This window comes from Saccopteryx leptura, chromosome 13, assembly GCF_036850995.1.
Source record: "Saccopteryx leptura isolate mSacLep1 chromosome 13, mSacLep1_pri_phased_curated, whole genome shotgun sequence".
Lineage (NCBI taxonomy): Eukaryota > Metazoa > Chordata > Mammalia > Chiroptera > Emballonuridae > Saccopteryx > Saccopteryx leptura.
This window is the reverse complement of record NC_089515.1, coordinates 27,863,137-27,890,380: the sequence shown is the minus strand read 5'-3', so window position 1 is coordinate 27,890,380 and position 27,244 is coordinate 27,863,137. Positions and strand designations below refer to the sequence as shown.

Genomic DNA, 27,244 nt, shown 5'->3' with positions numbered 1-27,244 from the left:
GGGAAGAGAGAGATAGAGAGAAAGGAGAGGGAGAAGGGTGGAGAAGCAGATGGGCGCTTCTCCTGTGTGCCCTGACCGGGAGTCAAACCCGTGACTTCCACACGCGCGGCCGTCGCTCTACCACGGAGCCAACCGGCCAGGACACCATGCTTCTCGTATCGGTAAATTCCCAGTTCAGCCTCACACACAGTCTTTCTCCAGCATCATTCTCATCACAGTGCCCCTCTTGAAGCACAATGTCTTTTATGGGCATATGACCTCAGCAGCCTCCAGTTGGGTGTTTGAAGCAACCTCTTCTCTACTGTCAGGATCAGCCATCTCTCTGTACCTCTGCTTATTCCTTGAGCCAACCCTGCCTAATGAAACACTCCAGTCTCTTCTCCCTTCTTCAGAATCCATATCAACTCCTTCCTCTAGGAAACTTCCTCAGACTTGTCCAGCCCCTAGATCACTCAGCTGGTGTTGGCTCACTTTCTGTTCTGTGATTTTGCTTTTGCCTGCACGTGACTTTCTAAATATTCTTTGAGCCACATGGCAGGGACCAGGTCTTCTGTCTTTTTGGGTTCCTGACCAGCCCTTAGTGGGATGTGCTGTACTTGGAATCATTCGGGAGGGCCTGTCCTTGCCCACGAGGCCCTCACCTCGTCATCTACATTCCTAGGCCCCTCATAAGTGGCAGCAGCTCCCTGAGGAACGGTGCCGCCCTTCAATGACACATCCTGTGCCAGATGCCAGGGTGGGTCCCCACCTCCCACCACACCCAGGACAGCTTTCAGCTGGTGCCTGCAGGGGGCAAACCCTCCCTGACTCACAGCTTCCCTGCTCAGGTTTAATGGCTCCTGTTCTCCTATCTGACAGAGATCTTACAGCCAAAAGAAACCTATGCAAGGAGTATGGTAGAGTCCTGGGTCATTGTTTCTGCACCAAACTGAGATTTTCTCCTAGTTCATTTTTCTGTGTTTATCTGTAGGCAAATGCCGAGGGTGTGTCTTCCCTGGCCACCTCTGGTTTGGTTCCAGACCTCCCTGGGAGGCCCAGAATCTAAGCCATGTGACCTGATGCCATGTTGTCACTGGTAGGGAGGCCCTTAGGAAGAAGTGCAGTCCTGAGCTTGCTTCAGTGTGCAGAATTGCTCCCGAGTTCCTCTTCTTCCCTTGGGTTCCTGTGCACGTGGCCTTTGTGTGTGTGCTCGGCAGTGGGGCGATAAGATGAGTAAGATCCTGTCTGCCCTGGAGAGTCTCGCAGGCCGATGGGATTCCTAGCCCACTGGTGGGAGGCCTCTCCGAGGGCCCCTGAATTGCTGCGCTTTTCTCTCACTTCCATAAACCACTTTGAGAATATTGTGAAAGTTATGGATTCTCTCTCTAGAAAAAATACACACATATCCAATAGTCTGCATGAAAGTCCAGGAAGTTCACAGACCCCAAGCAGCCCTTCCAGAAACCCCAGAAGCCCTCGGTGAGGAATACTGCTCTTTAAAAAAAAAAAAAGAAGGGCCCTGGCCGGTTGGCTCAGCAGTGGAGCGTCGGCCTGGCGTGCTGGGGGACCCGGGTTCGATTCCTGGCCAGGGCACATAGGAGAAGCGCCCATCCGCTTCTCCACCCCTCCCCCTCTCCTTCCTCTCTGTCTCTCTCTTCCCCTCCCGCAGCCGAGGCTCCATTGGAGCAAGGATGGCCTGGGCGCTGGGGATGGCTCCTTGGCCTCTGCCCCGGGCGCTGGAGTGGCTCTGGTCGTGGCAGAGCGATGCCCCGGAGGGGCAGAGCATCGCCCCCTGGTGGGCAGAGCTTCGCCCCTGGTGGGCGTGCCGGGTGGATCCCGGTCGGGCGCATGTGGGAGTCTGTCTGACTGTCTCTCCCCGTTTCCAGCTTCAGAGAAATACAAAAAAAAAAAAAAAGAAGAAGAAGAAGGATGAGGTGAGGAGAAAAAAAACAGAACACCTAAAAATGAAATGCAAACATAAACAAATGAAACAATCTGTTTCAAATAAATAACATTACCTCCCTGAAGGGAGAATAAACAAAGAAAGAAAAACCAACGAATATAGAACTCTAGTTAGAAAGAGTTTTTCCATGGTGGTATGGGTTAGCAATCTTGAAATACTTTTTGTGTGCCGTAGAATTGAGCAAATGAGTTAAGATATTGGGGATAATGGGAGTCAGTACTTGCTGGTGGAGAAGAGAGTTACAAATGTGAAGAAAGGGAAGACTAATTGAATTGGAACTGGAGGTGTCTGTATGAGTTCATGGTTGTGTGTGTGTGTGCATGCAAACGTGTGTATACAGGTATAGACATGAATTAAGATATAAGTGTTTATTTAACCCTGGCCAGTTGGCTAAGTGGATTGAGTGTCAACCCAGCATGCAGGCGCCCTGGGTTTGATCCCTGGTAAGGGCACACATGAGAAACAACCATCTGCTTCTCTTCCCTCCCTCTCCCCCTTCCCTCTCTCTTCCCCTCTCGCAGCCAGTGGCTCAGTTGGTCTGAGCGATAGCCTAAGTGCTGAGGATAGCTCGGTTAATTTGAGCATCAGCCCCAGACAGGGGTTGCCGGGTGAATCCTGGTCAGGGCACATGTAGAAGTCTATCTTACTATCTCCCCTTCTCTCACTTCAAAACAAACAAACAAAAAAATTTATTTATATTTCTTAGTTCTGTCTGCTAACAGGCTTAGAGGTAGACACCCAGTTGCACTGTACAAATCTGGCAACCAGATCTTGGTTTCTAAACACTGAACCATAGTCCACTTCGAGGAACCAGGGCTTCTTGGAGAAATGCCTGGTTTCAGGGCTGAGAGAGAAAATACAAGATGAGCCTAGAATATTCTGTTGTACCAGGAAGCAAGGAAGTGATAAAAAGATAATGGTGATACATCAAAAGTACAGGAATCAAAAGGGGCTCTCACTGGTCAAATCTGGAACAATATGAATATCAAAATAAGTATCGAAGGTAATATTACCATAGAATAGTCGTAGAATAAAATAAAAATCTCTAACCTTATACTAATGTAAAGAAATAAAGAAGATGGAAGAGCTTCCCCTTATTGCAGAATATCAACTAGTAAATATTGACGGAATAATGAAGTTAGAATATTGTCATTGTGCAACTGTTATAGTAATAACTGATGTAGACAAGAATTATCAATGGTTATTAAAACTTGGAAGCTTGGTGAAGAATAGGATATTTGCATAAACTGAAGGTTCCTCCTTACAAATTACTTATTAACTACAAAAGGAAAATTAGCAATTCTAAAGTGGTCTAACCTAGTGAATACAACCATAAACATTTAATCAAAGTTAGCAATACCAGTAAAGACACAAACTGGGTGGCTTAAAACAATAGAAGTTTATTCTTTTACAGTTCTGGAGGCTAGAATACTCAAATTAAGGTGACTACAAGGCCATGCTCCCTCGGGAAGCCTGGGGAAGAATCCTTCCTGCCCCTTCCAGCTTCTCCCGGCTTACAGCAAGCCTTGGGTTCCTTGGCTTGCAGCTGCACCTCTCCACTCTGGTTCTTCTTCTCCCTGTGTCTCTGCCTCCTTTCTCTTCTCATAAGGACCCCAGTCATTGAATTTAGGGCCCTTCCTAATCTAGTATGATCTCATCTTGATCCTAACTAATGACATCTGCAAAGACCCTATTTCCAAATAAGATCACATTCTGAGGCTCTGAGTAGACATAAATTTCAAATTTTAGGACATAAATTTCAACCCACTACCCTCTCCCTTCACAAAACCATCTGCTGGATGCCAGAATAACCTTTTAAAAAACCCAAATCTGACTACAGTCCTCCCAGAATTAAAATCCTTTGGGGATTCACCATGGGGCCTATGAGAATTAGTAAAGAAAACCTCAACTAAAACTGGAAACAGAAGGCCTGTTGAAGAAGTTCTCACACCCTACCAGAGGGGTCCCCAAACTTTTTACACAGGGGGCCAGTTCACTATCCCTCAGACCGTTGGAGGGCCGGACTGTAAAAAAAAAAACTATGAACAAATCCCTATGCACACTGCACATATCTTATTTTAAAGTAAAAAAACAAAATGGGAACAAATACAATATTTAAAATAAAGAACAAGTAAATTTAAATCAACAAACTGACCAGTATTTCAATGGGAACTATGCTCCTCTCACTGACCACCAATGAAAGAGGTTCCCCTTCTGGAAGTGCAGTGGGGGCCGGATATATGGCCTCAGGGGGCCGCATGCGGCCTGCGGGCCTATAGTTTGGGGACCCCTGCCCTACCATTTGCCATTAAACACCCTCAACAAGGAAGAGGCATATCTTGCATCTCCAACAGAATGGTGTATCTATCTTGGCAGGAGGAAAGAAGATTTTCTTTTAGGCCAGTGACAGGCCCAGCCAATGGAGCTCAGCCAGTGAGAAGCCTGAATGTCACTTTCCTCCAATGAACTTTTATTTTATATTTTTGGGAATGATTTCCTTGCCCTACCATCCTTTCTATAAACAGCCTTTCATTTTATATAACTCCTTAGGGTATCTCTGTTTGCTAGATAAAATGCTGCCTGATTTATGAATTGTTTCATAAAGCCAATTCGATCTTCAGATTTACTTAGTTGAATTTTGTTTTTTAACAGATCAGATGACAAAAAATAAAACCCAGATTCCTTAGCATTAGGGAATGAGTTTAAAAAGAATTTGGCTTTTGTCCTCAAGTAGTGTATAATTGAATTGGTACATGAAAGATAACAATACAGTAGAGTAAATAGTGAGTCTAATTTATGGCACATTAACAACAGCAAATGCTTACACAGTGCCTACTATGTGCCAGGCCTGGTTTTAAACACATGCTTCATATTAGTTCAGGTAATCCTCACAACCTTATAAGACAGCTGCTGTTATTACTTTCACTTCACAGACGAGTAAACTGAGGAGGCAAGAGGGGCCAGGAACTTGTCCAAGGTCATCCAGGGGTCCCCAAACTTTTTACACAGAGGGCCAGTTCACTGTCCCTCAGACCGTTGGAGGGCCGCTACATACAGTACTCCTCTCACTGACCACCAATGAAAGAGGTGGCCCTTCTGGAAGTGTGGTGGGGGCCGGATAAATGGCCTCAGGGGGCCGCATGCGGCCCGCGGGCCGTAGTTTGGGGACGTCTGCGTGAGTAAAGGGTAGTGCTGGGATTTGAACCCAGTAAAGCCAGCACCACATGCCACACAGCCCAGAAGACGACACACCTGATTCAAAGTGAACATTCTGACTTCCATGAGCACTGAGACTTGAATCAGATCTAAATATCCCACTGGACAATTGCCATGCTGGCCACTTATCTATCTCTGTTACCCATTTGACTTTGAATTCTTGGGCAGCAGGAACTGGGTCCAGTTCATTCATTCATTCATTCTTCATTCATTCATTCATTCTTCATTCAACAGTTTTTTTTCATTTAACCATTTTTGAATGCCGGCCTTATATACATTGGAATGTTGTGTGGTTATTTGCACCGAGTTGATGAAAGAAAACTACACAGGTAGATAAGAGATGCTGATTGGAGATAGAGTTGATGTTCAGGTTGGACGTACAGTATTTTGTTACTTCCTGTCACTTTAGACTGGTAAGTAAAGATCAAGTTCTGATAGTTAAGACAGAATATCATTTACCAACCCTCCTAAATCAATGAATGAAGACAACATAAAGAATGTTTTGAGATTTTCAAGAAAATGTGTTGTTTGGAATGACTCATTGTCTATGTGTAGGTTTGGGTTGGAGAAATAGACAGGGGCCAAATTACGTAAAGCCTTGTTGAGGTAAAGCTACCATGAGGAATCTGGCAGCAGAAGCAGAGGAGTGAAGTGACCCTAGGAAGGAAGCAGGAGACCATGAAAAATAAACTTTCTGACTTTGCAACAGTGACATGGATAGTCTCGAGCAGCAGGGAGCTCTCGAGCATGGAGCAGGGGTGAGGAACCTGTCAGTCCAGCATGCTTCAGAGTGAGGCTAGGCTCCAGGAAGAGTGTGAAGCAAGATGACTTCTAAGAAATCACTCTCTCTGCCTCTGACATTCCTGCTGGCCAGCTTCATCCCTTCCACCCGCTACCCACACGCTGGTCCCGTCAGGATCTCTTCAGCACCCGCCAGGAGGTGGCGCCAAACTCCTCATTCTGAACCCCTCCACACTTAACCCCACTCTCCTCTTCAGTCATTCAACAATGCTCTTGACCAGGGGTCCCCAAAGTACTGCCCGCAGGCCACATGTGGCCCCCTGAGGCCATTTATCCGGCCCCCGCTGAACTTCCGGAAGGGGCACCTCTTTCATTGGTGGTCAATGAAAGGAGCACATTGACCATCTCATTAGCCAAAAGCAGGCCCATAGTTCCCATTGAAATACTGGTCAGTTTCTTGATTTAAATTTACTTGTTTTTTATTTTAAATACTGTATTTGTTCCCGTTTTGTTTTTTTACTTTAAAATAAGATATGTGCAGTGTGCATAGGGATTTGTTCATAGTTTTTTTTATAGACCGGCCCTCCAACGGTCTGAGGGACAGTGAACTGGCCCCCTGTGTAAAAAGTTTGGGGACCCCTGCTCTTGACAATAATTTATTAGAAAGGTGCAGCAAGGACTGACTGAATCAGCTCTTGTACATTTGTACAATGGAATATTGTGTGGTTATACACATTGAGGTGATGGCAGAGAACTTAATAATGTGGAAAGATGAGCACTATATACTATTATGTGAAAGATCTGATTTTGGAAAATTAACAAAAATAAGCAGGAAAATACTAGATGTGTACATCAAAATGTTGTCAGACCCTGGCCAGTTGGCTCAGTGGATAGAGCATTGGCCCACCATGTGGATAGCCCAGGTTCAATCCCCGCTCAGGGCACACATGGAAGCCATCATCTGCTTTTCTTCCTTTCCCTCTCCCCCTTCTCTCTCTCTTCCCCTCTTGTAGCCAGTGGCTCAATTGGTCCGAGTGTCGGCCTCAGGCACTGAAGATAGCTCAGCAGATTTGAGCATTGGCCCCAGATGGGGTTGTTGGGTGGACCCCGGTCCAGGAGCATGCGAGAGTATGTCTCTTTATCTTCCTTGCTCTCACTTAAAACAAAAACAAAACCAACCAACCAAAAATGTCATATTCTCTGGGTAATGGGACTAGAGGTATTTTCTTGTTAACTGTGATTTCTAAATTTTATAAAATTAGCATTACTCAACTTTTAATTTTTTATTTATTTATTTTTAGAGAGGAGAGAGAGACAGAGAGAAGGGGGGAGGAGCTGGAAGCATCAACTCCCATATGTGCCTTGACCAGGCAAGCCCAGGGTTTCGAACCGGCGACCTCAGCATTTCCAGGTTGACACTTTATCCACTGCTCCACCACAGGTCAGGCCTTTTACTCAACTTTTATAAAAAAAATTTTTAATTCTACTATTCAGCAAAGCCACCTTGTTTCTGTTAACTCTGACCTACACTTACCTCATCTTTTTGGTCTGTAAACCTCATTGTTCATTCTGTATAACCCAGTACTTGGCTATACTTGTGTTAGTACATGATTCTTTTATTCCCTGTGTGTCTTGTACCTCTAATTAAGAAAAGTTTTCTCTAGTCAAATTGTGACATTTTTTCTCTGTGCTCATTATGTAGCACTATGCAGGAATTGGCCACTTGATGGTGGCTTGATCCTGGTCCTCAAGACTCCACAGAACTTACCTGGCTTTCCAGAGAGGCCCCCAAACACTCACAGCTCTCACGGGGATGGTGCGCCCGTGGACGTGAGGCTTGCTTCCTGACCCAGCCGTCCACTCCCAGGCGTTCCAGACTGCTCCTCCTTATCGTCTGTTCCACCTGTCTTCTCTAGTGATTGGGCCAAGCGACAGGCAAATCCTAATGTACTGTCCAAATCTCAAACTAACTGTCCTCAATTAGCTAGAGCATAGTGGGATTGGAAGATCAACTTTGCATTTTTTTTCTCATTATTTGTGAACAGCATTAGAGCTCAGGGAGTCTTTAGTGACTACCATTCCTTCAGAAATTGCCCATAACCATTCTTTTTTTTATAATTATTTTTTTATTTTATTTATTCATTTTAGAGAGGAGAGAGAGAGGAGAGAGACAGAGGGGAGGAGCTGGAAGCATCAACTCCCATATGTGCCTTGACCAGGCAAGCCCAGGGTTTTGAACTGGCGACCTCAGCATTTCCAGGTTGACGCTTTATCCACTGCGCCACCACAGGTCAGGCACATAACCATTCTTGAAAAATGAGCCTTATTGTCATAGTGCCTGCTGAGGTCCGATCCTCTGTAGTAACTTAGTAAAGGTGACTTCAGGGGCAAGGTCCGGAGAGCATCCCTTTGTTCTCATGCCTAGTCCGTGCTGAGAGGCAGCTGCTCTCCTCCGTTTTTACTAGCAAACCCTCTGAACTGGCCTCTGCAATGATTTTAGCATGCCCTTTTACTCCACAGGCGAGTCAAACTACAGTGACCGCCACTTGGCACGATTAACATCTTTCTTTTCCATCGCTAAATCAGGGGCGACATAGCTTACTTAAGCAAGGCTTAGAACAGAAAACCCTGCTGTTTTCTTGACAGTTTTATTTCAAGTGCATTCAGACATGATTCTCCATAGATACTTGAAGGGCTGTCAGGTGGAAGGAGGACGAGATGTGTTCTGTAACCGAATCGTCTTGATTCTGCAGCCCTCGCATTGCTCCAGTCTCACACTCTTCTCCCTCTCCCTGCATGGTCCCAGTCCAGACCACCTTCCAGCCTCTCCTGAATGGCTGAGGTAGCCTCCGAACCGGTCTGCCTGCCTGTCCAGTCTTGCTCCTCTAATCCTTTCTCAGAGAGCCTCAGTAATCTGTTTAAATTGTCAATCTGATCACACCACACCTCTGCTTAAAATCCTGTAATGCCTCTGCATTGCCTTCAGGATAAGCTCTACACTCCTCAGCGGTGCTCTTGAGGCCCAGCCCCTGCTTAGCTCCCCAGCAGCGAGCCTTGCCCTGCTTGTCCGCTCCCAAACACCAACTCTTCTTGTTCTTCTACCTCCAGGTCTTCGCCTAGAACCTTTCCCTCTCCACTTAGTTAGCATATGTGTCTTCCAGGTGTCACCCAGATGTCACTTCCCGCAAAGCCTAGCCCCAGTCACCCAAGGCCAGGCTGGGTATTCTTATGTAGTCCAAACGAGTGTTCTAGGGTTAGCATACCACATTTCTTGTCATTTTATCTTCTAGTTGCCTGTTTGCATCTATCTCCTTCTCCAGACAGTAAGCTCCGGGAGGGCTGGGGTGGTCTTATTCACCATCACGCCTCCCAACCCCAGTGCTTGCACGCAGACCCTTTGTAGTTACAGAATGAATAAATGACGTAACAAGGACTTTAGGTGGAGGTCCCGTAGGTTTAGGGTTCTACTCTACGGAAGAAGTTGCTAATAACAACTGATGTCTCAAAAAAGGAACAGATGGGCGCAGAAAGCACAGTGAGAGCCCAATCCCTGAGTCTCCACGCAGAGCCCAAGTGTTTGTCGGGCAGGGAGCTCCCTCAGGAGACGGCAGGCTGGAGTCCATGCCCTCTGTTCAAGTCCTATCTGCAGGATGGCAGTTCGCTTCACTCCGGGGACAAGAGATCTGGGTTAGGGCCCAGTGCTATACTTACTAGGCCTTGAGCAAGTCATAGCCTCCGTGAGCTGTGCTTACCTATACAATAGGTATCTGCAGATGAGATCACATACGCTGAAGTGCTTGTAAAAGCCTTAAAACCGAATGAAAGATAGTCTTATTTACCACATAATCTTCAGGACTTGCAGCTTCACTAAATTTTAGTTTTGCCCTGGCCAAGTAGCTCAGTTGGTTAGAGCACTGCCCGATATGCCAAGGTTTGATATCCAATCAGGGCACATACAAGAATCTACTAATGAATGCATAAATAAGTAGACCAATTCACTATTTCTCTCAGCCCTTTCCTCTCTCCCATTCAAATCAATGAATGTAAAAAAAATTATTTTGCAACTCCATTAGAAAACAAAGTGCCATATGGAAAGTTTTACTGCTGCAGGCAGAGCTGAGAATTAGACCAGCGAGAGCTACCTTCCCTGCTTCCCTGCGCCACACCGCCGCCCCAGGGAGAAGGCAGCAGTGGAAGCAAGAGCACCTATTAGCTTCGATCAGTCAAAGGCCCATTGTTCCTGTCACCAGGGAGACTCCTTAGAGCCTAATTACCAAAACAAGGGGACTAGGGCCCCAATTTCTTACTCACTATGAAAATCAGCAAAAACAAAAATGACAAACACCTGCAGCAGACCTTCCCCGTGGGCCCCTTGTTTACACTTCAAGTCAAGAATAGTAGCCTGACCAGGTGGTGGTGCAGTGGATAGCGCATCGGACTGGGATGCGGAAGGACCCAGGTTCGAGACCCCGAGGTTGCCAGCTTGAGCACGGGCTCATCTGGCTTGAGCAAAGAGCTCACCAGCTTGGACCCAAGGTCCCTGGCTCCAGCAGGGGGTTACTCGGTCTGCTGAAGGCCCGCGGTCAAGGCACATATGAGAAAGCAATCAATGAACAACTAAGAAGTCACAACGCGCAACGAGAAACTGATGATTGATGCTTCTCATCTCTCTCCGTTCCTGTCTGTCCCTATCTCTGCCTCTGTAAAAAAAAAAAAAAAAAAAAAATAGTTGACAGGGCCCTGGCCAGTTGGCTCAGTGGTAGAGCGTCAGCCTGGCGTGCAGAAGTCCCGGGTTCGATTCCCAGCCAGGGCACACAGGAGAAGCGCCCATCTGCTTCTCCACCCCTCCCCCTCTCCTTCCTCTCTGTCTCTCTCTTTCTCTCCCGCAGCGAGGCTCCATTGGAGCAAAGATGGCCCGGGCACTGGGGATGGCTCCTTGGCCTCTGCCCCAGGTGCTGGAGTGGCTCTGGTCGCAACAGAGCGACGCCCCGGAGGGGCAGAGCGTCGCCCCCTGGTGGGCGTGCCGGGTGGATCCCAGTCGGGCGCATGTGGGAGTCTGTCTGACTGTCTCTCCCCGTTTCCAGCTTCAGAAAAATTCCAAAAAAAAAAAAAAAAGAATAGTTGACAGCATTTCACTTCCCCTTTGGCAGGACAAACTCAACGACCATTTAATTTAAAGGCGTTTTATTAGGAACCAGGGGAATGAGCTGCTCCCTCTGTAACAGTTGAGCAGGTCATCAGGCCCGGGATGGAGAGAGGTCGTCGAAGGTGCTGTGGTGTGCTTTGTCGCACTTGCTAGGGCCTGGAAGGAAAGGTGGCGGCGACAGAGCTTGGCAGGAACTGGTGTTAGCCAAAACACCAATAGCCTGGGGAGAGCCCTCTACCTTCCCTCCAACTGCACTCGAGGCTGGAGCCCGCCAGGAGGCGGCGGTGGCCGGAGTGGCTGGGGGCCCGCAGTGCTGCCTGCGCCCGGCTGCATTCAGTGCTGCTCACTTGCCTGCCCTCCACTCTTCCTGCCGTTTAGTGATCAGGTATTTGAAGAACTCATACACAGACCACGCGATGGCTGTGGAGGGGATCTGGTAAATTACCCTAGCTTGCACCCCTCGGAAGTAGGCGGTCACCCCACCTACTTGGTATACCGTCCTGAAGGCACTAGCCATGCCTGTAATATGTCCTGTGAAATTCGAGTTCAAAGCCAGGGACTCCTGGGTGTTGAGCAGTGTCTTGCAAACGTCCAGTGGGGTTGTGACAGCGGCAGCTACAGCTCCTGCGCAGGCTCCGGAGAGGACGTGGGAGCTGGGGTTGTACCGTCTCTGGGGGTTAAAGTGCTCCTGCAGGAATTCATAGGTCATGAAGTGAATGGCTTGGAAGGGAACGTTCATGGTCAGCTGGGTGGTGTAGCTGCGGTAAAAGGCCCCGGCCCCTTCGTTTTGCCACACTGCCCGTACACAGTCTGTGACCCGGTGGTAAGGCGAGTTGTACATCTGCATCCTCTGCTTGACCACTGGCAGTGCCATCAACAAGAAGGAAGAAAGGGTGACAGCAACCAGCCGGTGAGCAAGTATCCAGATTCAGAGTCCCGAGTCAGCGGATCGGCCAATGGAAGGGAGACAGAAAACACATGAGTGAGCTGCCAGCCTTTAAGGTAAGGTTTCCTTGTTTTGAGAGAAGGGGATCAGAGAGGGTTGATAAAAAGGCAAACAATAATGACTCATTTCCAGTAGGATTTCTTTAAAATCAGCTAGCTAACACCTTAGAGGGTTTCCTTGAAATACGCAGTACCTATTATCATTATATCATTATTATGTTACCTTTTTGTAACTCCTAAAGCAAGAAATGAGTTGGTGGCACTGAAAATAATTATGAACACACCGCCCTGACCATCCCAATCCTGAAGTACTAAGGGCACCTAACTGCCCTGGCTGGGAGGCTCTGTTGGTTAAAGCCCTGTCCGACATGTCTAGGTTGCAGGTTCAACCCTCGGTCAGGGCGCATACAGGAATCAACAATGTCCATAAAGGGAGAGATCAACAGACACTGGCTGATTCTTATATGTGCCCTGACCAGGACTAAACTCACAAACTTGGTGTATCAAGACAATGCTCTGAAACCTATATAATTTTATTAACCAATGTCACCCCTATAAATTCAGTTTTTTGGGTTTTTTTTTTTGTATTTTTCTTCAGTTGACAATGAGGAGGCAGTCAGACTCCCGCATGCGCCCAACCAGGATCCACTCGGCATGCCCACCAGGGGGTGATGCTCTGCCCATCTGGGGCATTGCTCTGCCGCAATCAGAGCCATTCTAGCACCTGAGGCAGAGGCCACAGAGCCATCTTCAGCGCCTGGGCAAACTTTTGCTCCAATGGAGTCTTGGCTGCGGGAGGAGAAGAGAGAGACAGAGAGGAAGGAGAGGGGGAGGGGTGGAGAAGCAGATAGGTGCTTCTCCTGTGTGCCCTGGCCGGGAATCGAACCTGGGACTCCAGCACACCAGGCCGACGCTCTACCACTGAGCCAACCAGCCAGGGCCTATAAATTCAGTTTTAAAAAAAGAATCAACCAATGAATGCATAAGTGGAATAAATCATTGTTTCTCTAAAAACTCAATAAAAAAGACTGAGAGACTGTATGTGTGTGTGATCTTCACATATCAGTTTCTTTAAAAAAAAAAAAGGGCACCTAAATCTTATGACAAGAGGATGGTTACAGCCTCCCACTGGAGAGAAGAGTGCTACTAAAAAGAAGACAAAATCTTTAGCCAAGAAGAGTGTGGCTTTAGTTTCCAAATATCTCCTACTCCCTCCAGTAGATTCCACGGTCTGAGCTCTGTGGGTCTGCACCTTAGCTTGGGTCCTCATACACCATGGCCTTGCCCAGACAGGCAAAGAATTAGAAATGAAGGAACACGGCAATTATGCTATCCCTTTGTATTTGTTTGAGTGCCTCGTTATCCAACGAAAACAACAAGATCCAAGCCACAATATAGGGACTGAGTTTTACAATTTACCCTTTCACTCCTATCTCAACTATCTTCATTCCAACAAGGCACTGGTATTTTCAAACGTCAAAATCCTCTTTGACGTTAAATAATCTACTAATATTTCAGATGGTATCAATTCCAGTACAAAGGGGACTTTCAAGAAGGCCCCAAAACAGGCTAAGTAGAGCCATCTTTTTCCAGGGAAGCCCCAAAGATGAATTAAATCTCCATGAATATGCTACCTGTCCAAGGGGCTCCTTCTAAGTTCGGACAGGGATGGAGCGCCCTCTAGTGGTATGACAAGGTAACATGGCAGGATTTCCCACCAAAACTCAGGTGCTTCTCAGCTTTCTTCTGCAAACCAGAAATAAAACAAAAGCCAAGATGCAGCTGCAGCTGCCCAGAGAGGGGAAGGCTGAGGAATCATTACCTTCAGCTGGATTCATGGCTGCATCATGAAGTAACGTTGCTACACACCCGGCCGCACCTGCAAAGGAGAAAACAACTGCCACATGGAGGGCCTGGAGAGCCCACCGGGGTCCGAGCGAAGGCAAGTGGCTGTGTTAACACAGGGGCTGCGGGAACGCCAAGAGCCAGTTCAGAAGATGGGAACCCACTGCTCCTAAACTCCGATTCTGAGAAACGCAGGTATTTGTTCCCACCAACTCAGTGAGGCCACCAATGTACGTTCCACATCTAGAATACCAGGGCAGGAGGGGGCAAAGCAAGCGGCCGGCTTCATCAATAAAGATGGTTCCCAGAATAAATTCGGTTCATGCCCCGAGTAGGAAACAGACACGCTGCTGAAGGGAGGCCAGCACGTCAGCGGCCTTCAGTGGAGGGAGAACAGGAGGGGTAGGTGGCCAGACCTTCACCACAGAATCTCACCTTCTATCCTGATGCCCTTCTGCTGCCCAGCCCACCTGCAAACCCTAACACCTGTCCATACAGGCCTTTCCTCAGGTCCCGAACTACTGTATTCCTCACCCTCCGCTCTCTACACTCAGCTCGGTGTTCATACAATCCTCAGTCTCAGCTGCTCTCCATTCCCTTACTTCCCACAACTTCCACCCCTCCCGTTTCTCCACACAGAAGCCCCTGGGCCCCACCCCCCATTCCTCTGTTGAGGCCTTGTCATGTCCTCAAGGATAAAAACTGCCTCTGGTCAGCTGGGATCCTGAAAAGGTGAGGCGAAGAGCTGGGGCTCCATTAGCGTCTTCCTTGTGTGGCTGGGGCACCTCCAATCCTGCCCTGAGGAGCAGGACACCACCCGACTATTAAGAAATGTACAGCGGGGGCAGTTCAGTGTGTCTCCACTTTACCAGGGCACTAGGAGTTGATGCCAGGGAGAAGATGAGAGGAAAGAGTCAAGCTGGTAGGTAAGAGAGGATACTGTAACCCTTTGTTGAGGCGCCCCAAAGGAGGGGTGGGGTTGAAGCAGCCCGTTGTCTGAGAACATCAGGTCTGGAAGTCCCTCCCCTATAATCTGGCCTACCCCAGCCCAAAGCTTCAGCTCCAAACCATGCTGAGATTGGAAAGCATTGATAGCAGCAAAGCCCAAAGAGTTGGGAAAATGGAGGGACCAGCACAGGAAGGCTCAATACCATTGGCAATATGGCTATTGCCCCCAGGATGGATTACATCACTCAATGTCTTTTTTAACTTTTCGTAGCAGGCAAAATAGAGGGCATGGGCAGGCCCTGCGCCTGTTGCTGTGACATTCAGCCCCCGCATGGGCCTCCATAGGCCCTCCGTTCTTATAATCCTCCAGAGGGCCTCCAACACATTGCGATAGCGGGCTGCTGGGTCAGGCTGTAGGCTCTGCATTCGTGTCTGAAATTACAGAAAGGAGAAGTGCAATGTCAGTGACGCCAACTTCTTGCTCAACCTCAACAGTCAGGCTTTGGGCACTGGGCAGACCTCCTTTCTTGGTGGAATCATGCCAGTGTGCAGGAGCGATACCTGGCATCCAGTTTTCCTTCCTTCCAAAGCTATATCCAATCTTTCTAAGCCTTGAACTTTCCTTTCTCTAGTCACCTATGACCCTAAGAACAGAATACCATTATTTTCCCCCAGAATATCACCCCTTGGTAAGTGTCCTTGAACTCCAAAATGATTCATAGCCCCAGCAACAAATATCAAGCCTGTGTTTCAGAAATTGCTTTGTGCCTTGATAACTCAGGCTAAGTCTTTACAAATGGATTCTAAAATCAAGTATTTGTCATCTATACATACTTCAGGCATTTCTGAAGACTGATCCTGGGCTTGCTTCTTGACCAAATACTATAATGACTAATGAGACGATGATGGCTCATACTTTGAAAAAACTGAGATGATTATCAGTCTTTTTCACAGTATTTGACATTGGCAGCTGGGTCTGTAAGATAAAATCTTGGCAAATGTAGCATTCGTCATAGATGCTAATTTCCTGGGAAGAAAGTTTACCCTGAAATTTTGAAGGTGGAAAATCGACCTAGTCTCTAAAACCGAATGGACTTCCAGATTTCTAACCTATCTAAATTGACCAAATCCAAAAATTGGCCATCAATCACTCTCAGTGAAATACAATCCTTGGAATCTCGAGAGGATTCCAAGTTTACAGTGAAAGTTTATGGTGGTCTTTTTTTTTTTTTTAACTTCTGTTACATGTAGTACCATCGATGAATCTCACAGGCATAATGTTAAAAATGCAGACACAGGAGTATATACTGCATGATTCCATTTATATGTGTTTGTCAATGGAAGAAATGTCCAAACCCATAGAAACATTTTTATAGTATATTTGAGCCACACTGACAACACGTGCTAGGGAACAAGTTCTCAGTGCTCCCAGTAGACATTTTTATATTCCTTGACAAAGTTTTTATTAAAGTGTGGGAAATTAACCTTCTTTGAAAACTCTGAAGGGTGTGTCTCCCAATGAAGATCTCTTTACTGACCTATTTAAAGGTTAAGGTGGCACTGGGACGAACAGTTAATATAAAATCAATATCCAGTGCCTGGAACACAGTCGGCACTCAAGATGAGTTTGCTGAATGAATGAATAAATGCAAGAATAACTGAATCTCATTGTGTCTGCACCAGTTCAGAAAGTAGAAAATCAGCAACTAGAGAGCCAGTAGGGGTTGATGCCCAAGGGCAGTTTAAATTCCTACTTCATTCTAACCACTGATGGAATCTGCATTTAAAGGAGTGAACCTTCCTGTTGGCCATCTGGAATCCAAGAGTAATACCTTTTCTCAAGAGCTGGGAGCAAAGAAACGAACTGGATTAACAGAAACTAACCAAGTTTTACAGGCCCTCGTTAGCCACGAGCAATCCACATTCCTCTATATTATTTTTTCTTGCCTGCTATCAACAAAGCTTGAAAGGCTAATTACTGGAAGTTCAGCCAGAAATACAACAGTATTACTTAATATAACTTTACGTATTCATTTCCACTTTTCAAAAAGCCCAAAAACTAAAAAAAATAAATATCCAGTAAAAGGTGTGCTTACTACTGATCTTTCACATCACCAGGGGGTATAATATCCATCAGATGAGTTATTCAGAGACTACAAGTCTTTGTTGGCTATGGCGACTAAAAGATAAACTGGGCCTAGTGGCTCAACAATGATGTTTCTGTACATTTGAAACTGATCTTGTACAAGGAGATGTTCAGAAATTGCACTGTTTTGCTGCAGTCAATGGCATATGTAGGCAAGCAGTCTTGAAAGGTTTGGCCTCAGAGGCCTGGGACCCTTTACTCCCAGCAGAAACCTGGCCTGAAGGTTAAGTGACTCTGAACATTTTACACACATGTCTAAATCTAACTCACAATTCTAACTCAATGAAAATAAACCTTTATAGAGAGGACCCAGGCATAAGCTATGCCAAATATAAAAATGACCTGTATGGCTCCCCAAATGTATGGGCCAATAAATCTATATTTTTGGGAAAAAATGACATCTATAAGACTTAATAGCTTTCAATATAAAAACCCCAGCTTTGAAGAAAAGCCAAACAAACTAGTAGGGAGATAAATGGCTTAGTAAAAGACAAGCCACACTGAGTCAGAAGGCCTGTGTTTAAGCCCCAGCTTACCTAGCTGTGTGGTCTTGGGTAATGTCAACCTTTCTGAGCTTCAATATTATCACCTATAGCATAAGACCAAGAATGGCTGGCTCACAGAGCTGTTGTGAGGACTCAAAGAGCTAGGGCATATAAAACCCACTGGTAATTGATAAGGTGCTAGAATAGAAGGCTTTTCATTGTATTCATACAGGATTCTCAGAAATATTAGTTATATTTTAGAATTTACAGATCATGGCAGTGTTGTCTCTTGTATAAGTCATTTCACAAATATGCATGGGAAACTAACTGGTCCTTAACCACTTAGAGATCAGGTTTAATTTAGTATTTTTTGTCTTCATTTTAAAGTTTCTCTGTGGCTACAATTATTTGTATGTCTAGCTATTAATCTGAAGGTCATTTTTAGGAGTATTACTGTGAAATTCTGTGCCTTGCTTGATTCTGGAATTCTGCTTTTGGGAGGCTGTATGGAAGTTCTGGGAGTCAGAATGGGTTCAGATCATGACTCTGACACTTAAATTATGTGACCCCGGACAAGTTACTTAATTTGCCTCCTTTTCTTCATCCGTAAAATACTGAAAATGGTGTCTACTTCATGAAGTTGTTTCAAGGATTAGATGAATAAATGAATATAAGTCATGTCAGATAGTGCTTGACAAATAAGAACAATTGCCATTTATTGAATATTTATTATTTTTATATACAAGAAAATCAAGTAAGTCAATGTTTCCATTTTTTAACCTTTCATCAGTAAATGTGTATAGATACCCATTTACATTTGGCATTTGGAAAAAATTATTTTCCTTTGCTCTTCCCCTCTTTAACGTACTATGGGAGTAGATTATTTGCTTCACCACAGAGCCAAAAAGCAGCACCTTGGTGCCTATTTCGAAGATGGTTTTAAGAAGAGTTCTGACTACTCTGAGTTGCAGAGCCTGTCCCTATAGATCAGGCATCCCCAAACTACGGCCCGCGGGCCACATGCAGCCCCCTGAGGCCCCCTGCCGCACTTCCAGAAGGGGCACCTCTTTCATTGGTGGTCAGTGAGAGGAGCACTGTATGTGGCGGCCCTCCAACGGTCTGAGGGACAGTGAACTGGCCCCCTGTGTAAAAAGTTTGGGGACCCCTGCTATAGATGAAGTCTGGTGCTTGCCTCTAAGGTGCAGAAAAGGAAAACTGGGATTTATCTGGGCTCTCAAAAAGCTCTATGACCATGAAAACACTTGGCTGAATAACTATGGCCTAGCAAGGCTATGTTGACTTCCTATGGTCCCTCCCCAAAGACCCTGATAAGTGGCTGGTGGTACACAGCAGGAATACCTGCCTCTCCTTAAGGTAAATACAGTTGAGCTGCTCTTCCTCCCTACAACTCATTTATGGTCAAGAGGAAGAACTGCCAAGGGACAGGTGAATGGGCAGCCTTTTCTAAAGGAAGAGATTTGAATTTTACTTTCATGTTTGCACAAGTGTTGAACATACTTGCTGACACTAAATCCTACTGGACTCACCTGGATCTTCCCTCTAGTCATTTAAATCCCAGCATTAATGGCAAGTGAACATTATTCTTCTAAAATAGCTTCTGTGTTTTTGAAGACTCCTGAGCATTCTATCCTCCAGATCAAAAAATTATTTCTTTAATGTAGGGCTCTGAGGCATGAGTATAATGTTGTATGACTAAATTTAAAAAAAAAAATTCCAAAGCTTATTATGTAAATGAGTAAGAACTGTTCTTCAAATATACGGTAGCTATCTTGGAAGTGACTCCGGCAATTCCGTGGTTATGCAAAACATTACTGGAACTCTTCTTCAGAAATGGCTCCTTCAGTAGATTACCAGCCTCAGCAGTTAATCAGTCTCCTCGCTTTTTGGTCCTACCTTATCTTTGACACTAACCAGTATTAACCCGTTTTGACTTCCCACCTCATCTGACATACTTGATTCTGAACGGTCTCAGTTACCATTCCATCTTGACACAGGACAAAGATTTACCCCAATAAGGATATGTACCCAGATATTCTAGAGACATTTCTAACAGAGAAATTTGTAAAATGTTTACAGCAACAATAGCATTATGCAAATCCATGGAGTAAGGAAATAGTCTCCCAAAGTAATGAGACACACTTAAATTGATAAGCTGTAGTAATATTTCTAAGTCAGTTATATTACATCATATTTTTCAAGTCATTAAATAATTTTCATTGTGTTCCTTGTTCTAATTTTCATTTGATACCTAGACCGAAAACACAGCACCCTAGACACTGCTCTCAGTCACAATCTGAGTACACTGACATTATTTTGCAGTTGGAGTGTATTAACTTTTGCATATATAGCATTAACAATTCAGTCATTCACCCTAGACTCTATTACTTAAATGTCTGAATCTTATTTATTTGCAGTTATCCATTTAACATTTCAATATTGTTAGAGCATTAACCTCTTCTTATTCCTCTCTAATAGATTTTACTGTTTATTTCTATTCCCAATTGCCGAGTGCATTTAAAATTCTAATGTCCACTTTCTCCAGGGCAAAGCACCCTTTCAATGGGTATGGCCCTTGTTAAGGAGTTACTTTCCAATGTGCTAGAATACTATAAACTCAGTGTCATCCACAATGCTTAATGAGCCCTTTCCTCATTTCATCATCCACATCACCAGTGAAAACATGAAACAGTACTGGAACCAGGGAAAGGCAGGAGACAGACTTTGCATTTCCCAAGGTGATACTCCCCTCCTTTTAAATATATAACATTTTCCTAAGATGAGGAGAAAACGTGCATCAAGGAGCTGACTGGATATTGTTTGACTCTACCCTCAACATGAAAGGGAAGCACCAGTCTGTCAGAGGCATTCTGAGTTTACTTCTCAATTTGGTTCTCATTTTTTTTCGTGGTTGGTACCTTAGTTCATGTACAAGAATAAAAACTGTAAAGAATAAACTGTTCCCTTCCTCATCCAGCTTTTTTCAGAAGCAACTGATTTGTGTATCTACTAACAAACAGCCCGGTGGCCGTGGATGCAATTACTAGATTTACCTTCATCCAAACCACGCCCTCGCTTTGAGCCCATTTCATTTTCTTCACACTTACACCCACTTTCTGATATCATAATGCTTCCCTTCTAGGCAACTTTTCCCTTTCTGTCAGCTTCAGATGGCCAAAGAACTAAGCTATCGGCTCCACTTCTCGGTTAGGAGCTGATGTGCTCCCAGAATATACACAGTCCTAACCCCAACTCAATTTTCATGCTCAGGAAATAGGTGGGGTGTCACCCTTGTTGCAGAGAAACCGAAACCTTTTCCTGAACAAGTCTTTTCCACATTATTTCCAGTCTGGTAGTCTGAATCAGGACCGCACAACGTTTTCCAATCACTCATGGGCTAAATTTCTTAAGTGAAATCTCTTATCTACATATAGTTGAGAGATCCCAGATTCTGGTTCCTGACCCCATCACTTTTAAGGGAAGACACAGCAAGGAGCTTGTAAAAGCACTCGCCCAGAGAACGTCTCAAGCCACTAAGGGTCTGATTCATGCCAGCTGGCTTTCACCTTAATCAAATTAGAAGCACTTACCTGGTCTCATCCCATCCCACCCTACTCCTGTTTAGTCCCAGCTGAGATCCAGGGCTTGGGCTGACAGATTTTCGTTCCAGAGTCCCGCTTCAGATCTCACTGACGGTTACAAATGGGTCCTGGTTCCTGACTGGGATCAACTCCCAGCCGGGACCTTGCTTGCATGGAGTATCTGTCGAATAGTGTGGTGGTAGCAGGAGCAAGGAAGGAACTCATGTCGGCTCCGGCTCTCGGCCGGGATCCTGGCTCCGGACTGGAACCAGGGGTCGGGTCAGCCCCAGGTCGGATTCGGAGCCGGTCCAAGTCTCACCTTGACGCAGTCGATGGGGTACATCACGCAGTGCTCCAGAATCCCTGCCACGGCGCCCGCCACCATGTGCGTGGTGACAGTGGCTCCCGCTGGCAGCGCCTCGTAGTCCGGGTCGGAGTCTGGATCCTGCCGGACCGGGGGCCTGCAGGCCCCGGCCTCCCCGCCGCCGGCCCCCCGGCCCACGCCCCGCTGCAGCCACCCGTCCAGCAGCGCCGACTCCCCGGGGCTCCGCCCCGGCCCAGCCGCTGGCCCTCCCGCCACACTGCCAGCACCCCGCCCCTCTAACTCCATCCACCCGGGCCAGCTGCGGCGCCCACCCTCGCCGCTGCTGCCGCCGCCGCCGCCCCCCGGCCCCGTTGCGTCTGCCTCAGGCGCTGCCCAGAGAGCCCCGGGCCTCCTGCTCCGGCTTGGCCCCGCGGACACGCCTCCAACGAGCCATTGGTGCCACCGCCAAATTAGCCCCGCCTTTTTGGTAACGTAAAAAAAATGTCTCTGCGCTATTAGTGAACTTGCCTGTCATTCTTCCGTCCCGCGGCGTTGCTACCACTGAGATCCCACCCCTTCCCCTTTGATCTTGGAAGCTTCTTGTTTATTGGCCACTGATTGGCCTACATATAAAACTTAAGGCTGAACTTTGATAGGCTCAACCACCCTTGATACTTGACCGCGGCCATTGGCCCGCACCACGTCTGGATCCGATTGGCTACAGGTTAGCGAGCGAAGCGCCTAGGGGCGATAGAGGCTGGATTTGGGCCTCGGACTTGGCACCTGTGGAGTCATCGCCGCTGCGAGTGGGATCGCCTGGGGGAGCGGTGCCAGGCCTCAAGGTCAAACTGCTGACTGCTACCGTTAAAAACCCGCGCTCGAGCGCCCGCCCCAAGTCCCGAGACGCGCGGGTCCCGAGACCGAGAGCTCTGTTCCCGCGGGATCTCGGGCTGGCATGAGGCCGAGCCGGCGTGAGCTGGGTATCCCCAGTCATTGCCCCCGGCTCTGTTACGGAACCTGTTGCGACAAGGACAGGCGGCGGCTCATTAGACTCCGGTCGAGTCTGGAGTGTCCGCCCCTCAGGGCCGCGCGTGAGCTGACTCCTGAGCGCCCGGTGTTCCTCAGGCTCCAGCGCGCCGCACTGAGCTTGCATCCGCGGTCGCCCAGTAAACCCCGCCGTTGTTGAATGAATGAGTTCTCCAGGTGCCGGCTGTCATTGGGCCCTGCGCCTGGCGGAGAGCCGGAGGCAGGGAAGGGAGGTGGCAAAATAGGGCGGGATGATTCTAAGATTTCGACAGGTGGAGAGGCCAGACCGGAGGCAGCTGCTTAAACAGCGGGGAAAGTACGGAAACTATGGGGAAGCTCGGGTGCACAGCTTGTCCCTGAGCTGACGTCCTGATGACAACTCCACCGCCTGGTGCGGAAAGTCTTTCGTGAAAAGACCGCTCCTCCCAGGTGGGCCGGCTGGAATCTGAGGGGTGCTTACTGTTTAAAGAACAATGCCGGCAGTTCCCAGCCTCGAGCACCACCTCCTGGGCCGTGACGTTGCACGGGACCTCGGCAGGCTCGGTTGAGTAACAGGCGCTTTCCCCACTGCGTCCTTCCCGGCATCGCAGTTTCCATTCACTGGAGCGGGCTTGCGCGAGCCTCCGCGCTGCTCCCCGCAGCCTTGACGACCTGTTTCACTGAGAAGATAACGCAATCGTGAACTTTTCGCTCTGACGAAAGCTTTTCCTTAAGATGAGGAAGAGATTTTCCCTTTTCTCTCCAAAACAACCCTTCTCTAGGCCTGTGGGTTTTTGTTTGTTAAAAAAATTTTTAAACTTATCTATTGTCTTTCTCTTCCAAATGGTTATTAACCTTTGAGTCCGACCTTGTGGAAAACAATGAAGCTACAAATCCTCATCTCCTCCCCCACAGCCCACGTGCAGTGCACGCACAAAATGTCACATGTAATTTCTGAGTTTGCAGAATCTCTGAAAGTGATTTGTGGACCCCTGAATGGCCCCTTCATCTCAGGCTAAGAAACCCTCCCAGAGCACGTCCAGTCTTCCCTGTTTTCTAGTTCATTTTCCTTGGAAATGAATACGTTTCAAGAAACCCACTCAGCCTGCTAGAGTACTGATTCTCTGCCAAACTACTCCTGATTCAACTACCAACGATTTATACCTGCTATGCCCTTTCCCTTCTAAAACCCTACATTGTTACACCTTTCTTCAGTGGTCACAAATCACCCTACATTGTTACACCTTTCTTCAGTGGTCACAAATCACCTTTCCAAATCTCATGGTCTTTTTCTTATTCCCATTATTCTTGACAAAGAGATGACAATTGCCCCCATTGACCTGTGTCTCGCTGAAACGTTTTCCTAGCTTTAGGAACCACTCCATCCTACCTTTTAGACATCTGTCTCCTACACCTCTCTACCCACTGGGGGAGAACATTCCTAAAGGTTTAATGCTCCTTGTTCCTCGTTAACATCTTAAAGAACTTGACCATTCCAAATGTTTTCTTCATTTGAGCTGTATGTGTATTTCTCTTACTGCCTACTTTTTAAGTGAAATTTCCATTTCCATGTGATCATTCAGTTAGTATTTATTGAGTACCACCTCCGTCTGACACTGTACTTGAAGCCGCTGGTACAGTATCAACTCTATGCTCTCAGGAAGTTTACTTTTTTTCTTGTGCTGTGTGCTTGTTGTTTATTTTCTGTTTGGAAAGGCTGTGTGTGTCTTGGATAGTGAAGAGCCAGGCTCTCTCAACTTCCTTTTTGGTATTTTGCTGTTTAGATAGAAAAGAAGCCCACGGTTCCTGCTTCCGGCAGCCTGCCTAGTCTGGGAAGCGGTGGGGTAGGGAGAAGGTAGAGTGGGATTGGAGGAGGGAGGGCTTCTAGAAGTCTAGTGGCTGGTGGTGGCCACTCAGGTTGGGAGCCCAGCCTTGGCCTTACTGTGCTGGCTGCCAGGCTGCTTCCTTGTGGCTTCCCAAGTCAAATCACAGGTGATCATGCTGCTGCTGGAGGCCTGGGGAGATTCTGAGTGCTCTGGGGACGTCAGCACTGGGGAGTCCGTGAACGGGAGCGTGGGCATCCTGAAAAAGAAGCTCACCTACCAGTGAGCAGGCTCAGCCTTGGGGAGGCCAGGATGGTAGGAGGATGGCTTCCCCAGGGCACTGGCTCCTCCACAGGGGCTGCTGCTGGAAGTGGAACCAAGCAACACTGGGAGTAGTCATGGGTAGCCATGAGGGAGGCAGTGGAAGGGATGGCTGCCAACTCTTGCTTGTGGGCTGGTGGAAACCTCCATGGCAACCCCTGGAGGGTCCTGGTGCGCTATCAAGGGGGGCGGGGACTGGGACCCTGGAGCCTATTCACAGAGCAAACTCGAGGCTGCTCTGTGACCAAGACAAGAGGAGTCATGGAGCTTACTTTTTAATGGGAAAGGCATAGACAAATAAGAAAAATATCAGGTACTAAGCCCATAGTGAAATAGGGAGGCGTGATAAAATGGGACTCAGTGGCTACATTTGTATGACCAGGAAAGGCCCTTTTGTTTTGTTTTTTATTTTTTTTGAGATGAAAGGAAAGAAGATAGTGAGGTAGACTCCCACATGCACCCTGACTGGGATCCACCTGACAAACCTATCTGGGGCTGATGCTCAAGTACTGAGCTATTTTTAGTGGCCAAGGCTGATACACTCCAACATAGCTATCTATCCTCAGCACCCACGGCCACGCTCAAACTGGCCGTGGGAAGGGAAAAGGGAAAGAAGGGGGAGAGGGAGGGAGGAAAGCAGGTGGTTGCTTCACCTATGAGCCCTGATCGGGAATTGAACCCAGGATGTCTGTATGCTGGGCTGATGCTCTATTCACTGAGCCACCAGTAAGGCTTGTTTTGTTTTTTAGAGAGAAAGAAAGGGAATGGAAGGGAGAGAGAGAAAGAGAATGGAAGGGAGAGAGAAGAGAAGCATCAACTTGTAGTTGTGTTACTTTAGTTGGTCATTGATTGTTTCTTATATGTTCCTTGACCAGGGGGCTCCAGCTGAGCCAGTGACCCCTTTCTCAAGTCAGTGACCTTGGGCTCAAGCCAGCAACCTTGGGCTTCAAGCCAGCAACCTTTGGGCCCAAGCCAGCAAACTTTGGGCCCAAGCCAGCAAACATAGGATCATGCTGACAATCCTACACTCAAGCCAGTGATCCCATGCTCAAACTGGATGAGCCTGTGCTCAAGCCAGTGACATTGGGGTTTCGAACCTGGGACTTCAGCATCCCAGATTGACACTCTATTCACTGTGCTGCCACTGGTCAGGCAGGAAAGGCCTTTTGAAGGAGATGTCAAGTTCTGAGTGACAGGAGTTCTGCTGGATTCAGAGAAGAGCATTCCAGAAGAAACGATATGACCACCCTCAGGAGAGAACGAGGTTGGACTATGAAGGAACAGAAAGATCAGCATAGCTGGAGCATGGTGAGTGAGGGGAGCAATGATACAAGATGAGGTTGGAAAGTAGGCAGAGGGTGAATATCCACCTTAATTTCTGACTCAGCACATCCAAAACAGTCTCAGTCTTTCTATTCCCACCCCAACCAATTTCTCCCAAATATTTCTTCTCTATGAAAGTCTTCTCTGTTTGCCCAGTCAGACTCTAAAGCTGAAAATCTCTTCTGCCTACTTCTTCAGAGTAATTATTCTGAAATATTCCTTTTATCATGCTCTCCTTTTCCTTCCTATTGATACACTTTTTCAGTTTCTGATCACTTTACATCTGTGTTGTAACAACTCTTTGAAAGGCCTCCCTACCTCAAGGATCTTCTAGCTTTACCAGCATTTTGACTTCCCTCCTTCCAGGTATATAGTAGGATTATTCGTCTCACCTTTTTGAAGATAGGCATGGTCATGGGGTTTGCTTTGGCCAATGAAATGGAAGAGAAGCATGAGAGCCACATATTAACTAACCCTGCCATGTGAGTTCTGATGTTCAAATGGTGGAGGCTCTATCAGCCCAATGAGGATGACAAGCAGAGTCTCCTAACTCCCACCCATTTCATCCCAGATGGACTTTTAGTATGCATGAGAAATAAATCTTTGTTCCTAAAATACAGAGATTTTAGGATTATTCCACCCATAGCATAATCTAATCCAGTGCTTCTCAGACTTTAATGTGATATTAGTTACCTGAAGAATTTGCTAAACTACAGATTAGAATTCTGTAGGTCTGGGTCAGGGCTGAGATTCTGCATTTCTGACAAGCCCCCAGATGATGCTGATACTGTGAGACCCTGGACCACACTTTGACAAGGACCTAACACATCCTGACTATCTGGCACCCCCCCCCCCAATATATCTACACACTATCCTACATCTCAAAAGCACTAAACCTTCCTAAAAAGCAAATTAGCAAGCAAAGAAACAACTTTCTTGGTAACACTCTTTCTGTGCTTTGGAACAATGCTCTAACCAACTGAGCTATTCAGCCAGGGCTTGTAATATTCTTTGTAAACCCTCAATAGCTTCCCACAGTGCAACTCCTTATTTAGGCACTGTACACTCTTACTTTCTTATACTCCTAAGACAGTTGTTTTCTACATTCTCCCTTCTAGATCCTGTAATTTTCTGTTCTTCATCTATCTATGGGACTACTAGTTGTCTCATCAAGTCTCATTTATTTTCTTTAGTAATCAAAACCTCAAGTTTTAGCTTGGGCCCATTGCTTCCCTGATGAAGTCCACATTATCCCCAGCTTCCCTTGCAGCTCGCATTGGCGGTGTGATCAAGTTTTGGCTAGTGGGATGTCAATGTAAATGACACGAAACATCTGGGTTCTGCCTTTAAAAGGAAAGATTATGTCCTCTTTGAATATTTTCTTCATTTTCTCCCTTCTTGTCATCTAGTCTACATACCCAGAAGATGTCAACCATTTTTGGCCAGAAGGACAAA

At 46.8% G+C, this 27,244-nt stretch overlaps 1 protein-coding gene, 1 long non-coding RNA gene and 1 pseudogene across 2 annotated transcripts in view; 1 reads left to right on the top strand and 2 right to left on the bottom strand.

Moving 5' to 3' along the window:
• The window catches only part of LOC136384884 (uncharacterized), a 107,133-nt gene that overhangs the window by 65,062 nt on the left and 14,827 nt on the right, over positions 1–27,244 (top strand). The window contains exon 2 of the long non-coding RNA XR_010747670.1: positions 11,914–12,047. This is a non-coding gene — a long non-coding RNA (uncharacterized lncRNA). The remainder of the gene's footprint in view (positions 1–11,913; positions 12,048–27,244) is intronic.
• Positions 11,067–23,002, bottom strand: SLC25A28 (solute carrier family 25 member 28). The gene is made up of 4 exons (XM_066355546.1): positions 21,333–23,002; positions 14,987–15,215; positions 13,813–13,869; positions 11,067–11,906 (listed from the first exon to the last, which is right to left on the bottom strand). Exons 1-4 carry the CDS (start codon positions 21,621–21,623, stop codon positions 11,389–11,391), a joined length of 1,095 nt encoding a protein of 364 aa, XP_066211643.1. The 5' UTR covers positions 21,624–23,002; the 3' UTR covers positions 11,067–11,388.
• Positions 24,236–26,199, bottom strand: LOC136384897 (pancreatic progenitor cell differentiation and proliferation factor pseudogene; annotated as a pseudogene).